This window comes from Staurois parvus, unplaced genomic scaffold (assembly GCF_062004578.1).
Source record: "Staurois parvus isolate SC_StPar_1 unplaced genomic scaffold, SC_StPar_1.0 ptg001946l, whole genome shotgun sequence".
Classification (NCBI taxonomy): domain Eukaryota; kingdom Metazoa; phylum Chordata; class Amphibia; order Anura; family Ranidae; genus Staurois; species Staurois parvus.
In genome coordinates this window covers 304-8,563 of record NW_028319742.1, presented here as the reverse complement: position 1 = coordinate 8,563, position 8,260 = coordinate 304, and the positions used below count along the sequence as shown (strand labels likewise).

Here is an 8,260-nt window from a genome sequence, read left to right as displayed (position 1 = left end):
CCCAATGTGAGGGGCGTTCTTCCCGCCGACCTCCCCCCAATGTGAGGGACGTTCTTCCCGCCGACCTCCCCCCAATGTGAGGGGCGTTCTTCCCACCGACCCCCAACGTGAGGGGCGTTCTTCCCACCGACCCCCAACGGGAATGGGCCTTCTTCCCACCGACCCCCAACGTAAGGGCCATTATCCCCACTGCCCCCCCCCCCAATATAAGCGACGTTCTTCCCGCCGACCCCCCCCCAATGTGAGGGGCGTTCTTCCCACCGACCCCCCCCCAATGTGAGGGGTGTTCTTCCCACCGACCTCCCCCCAATGTGAGGGACGTTCTTCCCGCCGACCTCCCCCCAATGTGAGGGACGTTCCTCCCACCGACCCCCAATGTAAGGGACATTCTTCCCACCGACCACCAATGTAAGGGACATTCTTCCCGCCGACCCCCCAATGTAAGGGACATTCTTCCCGCCGACCCCTCAATGTAAGGGACATTCTTCCCGCCGACCCCTCAATGTAAGGGACATTCTTCCCACTGATCACCAATGTAAGGGACATTCTTCCCACTGACCCCTCAATGTAAGGGACATTCTTCCCACTGACCCCTCAATGTAAGGGACATTCTTCCCACTGACCCCCAATGTAAGGGACATTCTTCCCACTGACCCCTCAATGTAAGGGACATTCTTCCCACTGACCCCCAATGTAAGGGACATTCTTCCCACTGACCCCCAATGTAAGGACATTCTTCCCACTGACCCCCCAATGTAAGGGACATTCTTCCCACTGACCCCCAATGTAAGGACATTCTTCCCACTGACCCCCAATGTAAGGACATTCTTCTCACTGACCACCAATGTAAGGGACATTCTTCCCGCCGACCCACAATGTAAGGGACATTCTCCCCGCCGACCCCCCAATGTAAGGGACATTCTTCCCGCCGACCCCCAATGTAAGGGACGTTCTTCCCGCCGACCCCCAATGTGAGGGACGTTCTTCCCGCCGACCCCCAATGTGAGGGACGTTCTTCCCGCCGACCCCCCAATGTGAGGGACGTTCTTCCCGCCGACCCCCCAATGTGAGGGACGTTCTTCCCGCCGACCCCCCAATGTGAGGGACATTCTTCCCGCCGACCCCCAATGGGAGGGACATTCTTCCCGCCGACCCCCAATGGGAGGGACATTCTTCCCGCCGACCCCCAATGGGAGGGACATTCTTCCCGCCGACCCCCCCAATGGGAGGGACATTCTTCCCGCCGACCCCCCCAATGCGAGGGACATTCTTCCCGCCGACCCCCCCAATGCGAGGGACATTCTTCCCGCCGACCCCCCCAATGCGAGGGACATTCTTCCCGCCGACCCTCCAATGCAAGGGACATTCTTCCCGCCGACCCTCCAATGCAAGGGACATTCTTCCCACTGACCCCCAATGTAAGGGACATTCTTCCCACTGACCCCCAATGTAATGGACATTCTTCCCACCGACCACCAATGCAAGGGACATTCTTCCCACTGACCCCCAATGTAAGGGACATTCTTCCCACTGACCCCCAATGTAATGGACATTCTTCCCACCGACCACCAATGTAAGGGACATTCTTCCCGCCGACCCCCAATGTAAGGGACATTCTTCCCGCTGACCCCCAATGTAAGGGACATTCTTCCCGCTGACCCCCAATGTAAGGGACATTCTTCCCACCGACCACCAATGTAAGGGACATTCTTCCCACTGACCCCCAATGTAAGGGACATTCTTCCCACTGACCCCCAATGTAAGGGACATTCTTCCCACCGACTCCCAATGTAAGGGACATTCTTCCCACTGATCCCCAATGATTTGGTCTTGGTAGGGGTTCCCTGAGCCGTGGAAATGATTTCCCAGGTCCCCCTGGGGTAGGAAGGCAGATCTGATATCCAGAATAACCATGTGAAGGCCCCAATTCAGTTTCTTTATTACCGCCCCCCAGAAGGGATACATTACACTGAACAGAATTCACACAATAAAATCCAACAAATGTTTTTGAGAATTTGGTCATCTGACACGTTGCCGGGAGATACGAAGCAGCTGCCGGTACATTACTGCCGGTACAAACGGGACTCCACCTCCAACGCGTTTCACCTGCTGAATGGGGGCGGAGTTACACTTGGCGGGGAAGGACACGTCTGAGTGATCTCGTTCGATGACGATAAAAGTTTTTTGCAGCTCATTATATGAGTGTGGTGAGGAGGCGGAGCTTACAAGGGAAGGGGGCGGAGCCCAGCAGGCAGACTACCCGGGACCGGTAGCTGTGTAGTCACCTGATTGGTGGATTTGTCAGAACCTGCACCAACCTCCGAGGATCTGTCATCCATTCCTGGGAAATCGGCTCCCAGCTACTCCGGGTACCGGAAGGTCCGGAACATCGGCCTCTCCTCCGTTACCGATCCGATGTTGTTGGTTGTTTTGCGGACGCTGCAGAACTCTGACACCTGTGGGGGGATGGGCGTGGCAGGCTTGCTGTGTGGCATCACAGGGATGAGTGGGGGACGGGATAGATGAGGCGCCGGTCTATTGCCAATGAATTGCCTATTCTTCGGGTTCTTGGAGATGGTGCCCTCCCGGAGCCGGCACATTATACCGGACAATGCATCGAGGGCACTGCAGCCGAGACCAGCAAAAGGGGGCGTGTCCATCTGCTTCCGGGAAGCAGCAATCACCTGAAAGGGGAGGAGACAGAATAAGACAAGTCATGCTCCAGCGGTGACACAGCAGAGGGGCGGAGCAGGGACTGAACTGTCCTATTGTGGGTGGAGCAAAGATTACCTTCATGAGGACAAAATCAGACCAATCACAGAGGAGATCACATCTTCACCCCCCAGGTACAGGCCGTGTTGTCACCCTGACCAGGCTGTGTTGTCACTTGACCAGGACCGTGCTGTCACCCTGAATGGGAGCGTGTTGTCACCCTGACCGGGACCGCGCTGTCACCCTGACCGGGACCGTGCTGTCACGCTGAATGGGACCGTGCTGTCACCCTGACCGGGACCGTGCTGTCACCCTGACCGGGACCGTGCTGTCACCCTGACCGGGACCGTGCTGTCACGCTGAATGGGACCGTGCTGTCACCCTGACCGGGACCGTGCTGTCACCCTGACCGGGACCGTGCTGTCACCCTGAATGGGACCTGTGATGGGAGTGACTTTTGGGGGTGGGGGGACCTCTGTGTCAGCTCATGTTCTCCTCATTATGTTTAATTCACCCTGTGCCTGTTAGGGGGTACAGGGTGTGAATGTCCTAGTATTGTGTATTGGTGTGTTGTCCTTTGTTCTCGGCCATGTGCGTAGCCCTTCCCACTGATGGGGCGGGCTGATGATGTGTTTCCTGTAGCCCTTCCCACTGATGGGGCAGGCTGATGATGTGTTTCCTGTAGCCCTTCCCACTGATGGGGCGGGCGGATGATGTGTTTCCTGTTCCTGGTTGTGTTGCCCCGCCCTGTGTATATAACTTGTGTGTTTAAAATAAAGGAGTTGACTTCCTGTTTTAAGAAGAGTCGGGTGCTGTCTATTTCCTGAGGGATTTCAAGGGTGTGGTCCGTGGATGGTGTTCGGACAGGGAAGCTGCGGTATACCGGAATATACCCAAGTGCGGTCTGGGGTCCGGTTCTGTTACAGGACCGTGCTGTCACCCTGAATGGGACCGTGTTGTCCCCTGACCAGGACCGTGTTGTCACTTTGACTGGGACCGTGTTGTCACCCTGATCGGGACCGTGCTGTCACCTGACCAGAACCGTGCTGTCACCTGACCAGGACCGTGTTGTCACCTGACCAGGACCTTGTTGTCACCCAGTCACATGCACCCCCTGTGGCCGCTGGTTTCAGGGGGCCGGTCTCCAGCGATGGCGTGCAGCTGAAGGCGGGGAATGTAGACAGGTGACAGCAACACTGAGATGGGGAAAAGGATGAAAATATTTCCTGAAGAATCGCTGCTGCTGGACGGCACCGCAGAGCAGATTAAAGGTCATTAAGCTGTTTGTTTTGTAGACTTGCCACAGGGGGCGCTGTCAGTGAATTATCAGCCACCATGATGGAGAACTCACACCTACCTTGGCTGCCAATTTGTCAATATGGAGATAGCGATCCTCCCTCATGATCCGGTCCACCAGCTCCAGTACCAGGCGCCTCTTCTCCCCCACAGCAGGGATGTCTGGGGCCCCGCACCTCCGCGTAGGGATCAGGCTGAGAACTGTCCCCGCTCCGCTACACAGGGCCCGCCTGTCCACATAGAAACAGCCTGGAACACACAACATGCAGACGGATGTCTAGGGGGCTGTGGGGGGAATTGTGTCGGTGGAGGGGGGGGATGTGTCGGTGTACGGGGGATTGTGTCGGTGTAGGGGGGGATTGTGTCGGTGTAGGGGGGGTTGTGTCGGTGGAGGGGGGGATGTGTCGTGGAGGGGGGGTTGTGTCGGTGGAGTGGGGGGGCTATGTCGGTGTGGGGGGGGGGTGTTGTGTCAGTGGAGGGGGTGATGTGTAGGGGGGGATGTGTTCTAAGGGGGGGATGTGTCGGTGGAGGGGGGGATGTGTCGGTGTAGGGGGGGGGTGTGTTGTAAGGGGGGGATGTGTCGGTGGAGGGGGGGATGTGTCGGTGTAGGGGGGGATGTGTTGTAAGGGGGGGATGTGTCGGTGGAGGGGGGGATGTGTTGTAAGGGGGGGATGTGTCGGTGGAGGGGGGGGATGTGTCGGTGTAGGGGGGGATGTGTCGGTGTGGGGGGGTTGTGTCGGTGGAGGGGATGTGTCTGTGTAGGGGGGGCTGTGTCGGTGTGGGGGGGCTGTGTAGGTGTAGGATGTGTCGGTGTAGGGGGTGTTGTGTCGGTGGAGGGGGGGGATGTGTGGGGGGGATGTGTCGGTGTAGAGGGGGCTGTGTCGGTGTAGGGGGGGATGTGTGGGGGGAAAGGGTTGTGGGATGTGTCGGTGTGGGGGGGATGTGTCGGTGTGGGGGGTATGTGTCGGTGTGGGGGGGTATGTGTCGGTGTAAGGGGGGATGTGTCGGTGTGGGGGGGTATGTGTCGTGTGGGGGGGATGTGTCGGTGTGGGGGGGTATGTGTCGGTGTAAGGGGGGATGTGTGGGGGGAAAGGGTTGTGGGATGTGTCGGTGTGGGGGGGATGTGTCGGTGTGGGGGGGTATGTGTCGGTGTGGGGGGGTATGTGTCGGTGTAAGGGGGGATGTGTCGGTGTGGGGGGGTATGTGTCGGTGTGGGGGGGTATGTGTCGGTGTAGGGGGGGATGTGTCGGTGGAGGGGGGGGATGTGTGTGGGGGGGGAAGGGTTGTGGGATGTGTCGGTGTAGCGGGTTGTGTCGGTGGAGGGGGGGGGATGTGTCGGTGGAGGGGGGGGGGGGGGACTGTGTTGGTGTAGGGGGGGATGTGTCGGTGTAGGGGGGGATGTGTCGGTGGAGGGGGGGGGATGTGTGTGGGGGGGGGAAGGGTTGTGGGATGTGTCGGTGTAGCGGGTTGTGTCGGTGGAGGGGGGGGGATGTGTCGGTGGAGGGGGGGGGGGGGGACTGTGTTGGTGAGTTGTCGGTCAGTTATAGGTCAGTTGTCAGTCAGTTATAGGTCAGTTATAGGTCAGTTGTCAATCAGTTGTCGGTGAGTTGTCGGTCAGTTGTCAATCAGTTGTCGGTGAGTTCTTGGTGAGTTGTCGGTCAGTTGTCGGTCAGTTGTCAGTCAGTTGTCGGTCAGTTGTCGGTGAGTTCTTGGTGAGTTGTCGGTCAGTTATAGGTCAGTTGTCAGTCAGTTGTCGGTCAGTTGTCGGTCAGTTGTAGGTCAGTTGTCAGTCAGTTGTCGGTCAGTTGTCGGTGAGTTGTAGGTCAGTTGACAGTCAGTTGTCGGTCAGTTGTCGGTCAGTTGTCGGTCAGTTGTCGGTGTGCTCGGCTGGGATGCAGTATTGGGTAGCAGTGTGGGGGAGGGGTGTGCAGGTTGCACATGTTCCTCATCCTATGTGGCCACATACCGGTTTCCTCCCGTATTGCCAGGATTCCAGTCTTCGCTGTGAGCGGCTCCAGACAATCCCTCAGCAGACCGTCAGGCACTCCCGTCCAATCCGCTATCTCCTCCTTGGAAATGTCCTGCAGAGCAGAGGAGGTCAGGTGGGCGTCTCCCCAGGTCAGTGGTGGGACCTCCCCCCCAGTGACATCACACGCACACCGCGCAACGACGCTACATTCTGCTGAAAACCTATTTACATGACGGCAAGAAACGCCTCGGCTGGGAGCTCCCTGAGGGTTCGATGCGACGCTCTGCAGATCCCAGTTCTGCAGCTGATGGAGGACTTTAGTTATGGGGGACGGTTGGAGGAGCTCAGTGATGGGAGACGGTTGGAGGAGCTCAGTGATGGGAGACGGTTGGAGGAGCTCAGTGATGGCGGATGGAGGAGCTCAGTGATGGGGGACGGTTGGAGGAGCTCAGTGATGGGGGACGGTTGGAGGAGCTCAGTGATGGGGGACGGTTGGAGGAGCTCAGTGATGGGGGACGGTTGGAGGAGCTCAGTGATGGGGGACGGTTGGAGGAGCTCAGTGATGGGAGACGGTTGGAGGAGCTCAGTGATGGGGGACGGTTGGAGGAGCTCAGTGATGGGGGACGGTTGGAGGAGCTCAGTGATGGGGGACGGTTGGAGGAGCTCAGTGATGGGGGGCGGATGGAGGAGCTCAGTGATGGGGGACGGATGGAGGAGCTCAGTGATGGGGGACGGATGGAGGAGCTCAGTGATGGGGGACGGTTGGAGGAGCTCAGTGATGGGGGACGGTTGGAGGAGCTCAGTGATGGGAGACGGTTGGAGGAGCTCAGTGATGGGGGACGGTTGGAGGAGCTCAGTGATGGGGGACGGTTGGAGGAGCTCAGTGATGGGGGGCGGATAGAGGAGCTCAGTGATGGGGGATGGATGGAGGAGCTCAGTGATGGCGGAGCTCAGTGATGGGAGACGGTTGGAGGAGCTCAGTGATGGGAGACGGTTGGAGGAGCTCAGTGATGGGGGACGGATGGAGGAGCTCAATGATGGGGGATGGAGGATGTGATGGGGGAGGGAGGAGCTCAGTGATGGGGGAGGGAGGAGCCCAGTGATGGGGGAGGGAGGAGCCCAGTGATGGGGGAGGGAGGAGCCCAGTGATGGGGGAGGGAGGAGCCCAGTGATGGAGGAGCTCAGTGATGGGGGAGGGAGGAGCCAAGTGATGGGGGAGGGAGGAGCCCAGTGATGAAGGAGCTCAGTGATGGGGGAGGGAGGAGCCCAGTGATGGAGGAGCCCAGTGATGGGGGAGGGAGGAGCCCAGTGATGGGGGAGGGAGGAGCCCAGTGATGGAGGAGCTCAGTGATGGGGGAGGGAGGAGCCCAGTGATGGGGGAGGGAGGAGCCCAGTGATGGGGGAGGGAGGAGCCCAGTGATGGAGGAGCTCAGTGATGGGGGAGGGAGGAGCCCAGTGATGGAGGAGCTCAGTGATGGGGGAGGGAGGAGCCCAGTGATGGAGGAGCTCAGTGATGGGGGAGGGAGGAGCCCAGTGATGGGGGAGGGAGGAGCCCAGTGATGGAGGAGCTCAGTGATGGGGGAGGGAGGAGCCCAGTGATGGAGGAGCTCAGTGATGGGGGAGGGAGGAGCCCAGTGATGGAGGAGCTCAGTGATGGGGGAGGGAGGAGCCCGGACTTGGGTGCAGATCAGATACTTCATTTTGCTTCTCTGAAGGCGGAGCTACACTGACTACTAATGAATGCCTCTATGGGGGGGCGGGGCCACGGCAGCCAATCACATTTCAGGAATGGATCCGTATTGGTTGCCTCCAGGTTGGGGCCCTGACCACGCCCAGACACAAGGGCGCCTCTCACCTCCTGCTGGTTGAAGTGCAGCAATAGGAACATCTGTAGGGTGGAGACCTGGAGGGTCAGACCGCCATATTGGACCTCCGCCTTCCCCAACCACGTCCACTGCAGCTGCTGTGATTGGCCAATCATGGGGAAGCCTGGGAGAGCCGGACCTGCAGAACACAGAACCTTCCATTATTACAGGCCGAGGTCTGTACGGGGCGGACATACCGCGGGATCTGAGGCTCCGCCTACACAGATCACACCCCGCCACGCCTCTGTCCACCCCGCACTCAGATCTATGCAGCTCCGTCACACAGCACAGCAATGTCACCTACAGGTCTCCTCCCACCTTGTGACTGGACCGTGAAAGGAGAAGCAGCAAACCAATCAGCTCATCTCTCTGCCAGTCTGCTCTCACCTTATTGGCTCCAGTGCCATCGCTATGGGGG

General features: G+C 59.0%; 1 protein-coding gene across 1 annotated transcript; it reads right to left on the bottom strand.

Annotated features, from left to right (window-relative positions):
• Positions 1 to 1,922: 1,922 nt before the first annotated feature.
• LOC149433172 (cullin-7-like) lies at positions 1,923 to 8,001 on the bottom strand. Its single transcript, XM_089664561.1, has 4 exons — positions 7,833 to 8,001; positions 5,975 to 6,089; positions 4,070 to 4,257; positions 1,923 to 2,684 (listed from the first exon to the last, which is right to left on the bottom strand). Exons 1-4 carry the CDS (start codon positions 7,956 to 7,958, stop codon positions 2,361 to 2,363), a joined length of 753 nt encoding a protein of 250 aa, XP_089520687.1. The 5' UTR covers positions 7,959 to 8,001; the 3' UTR covers positions 1,923 to 2,360.
• Positions 8,002 to 8,260: the final 259 nt, after the last annotated feature.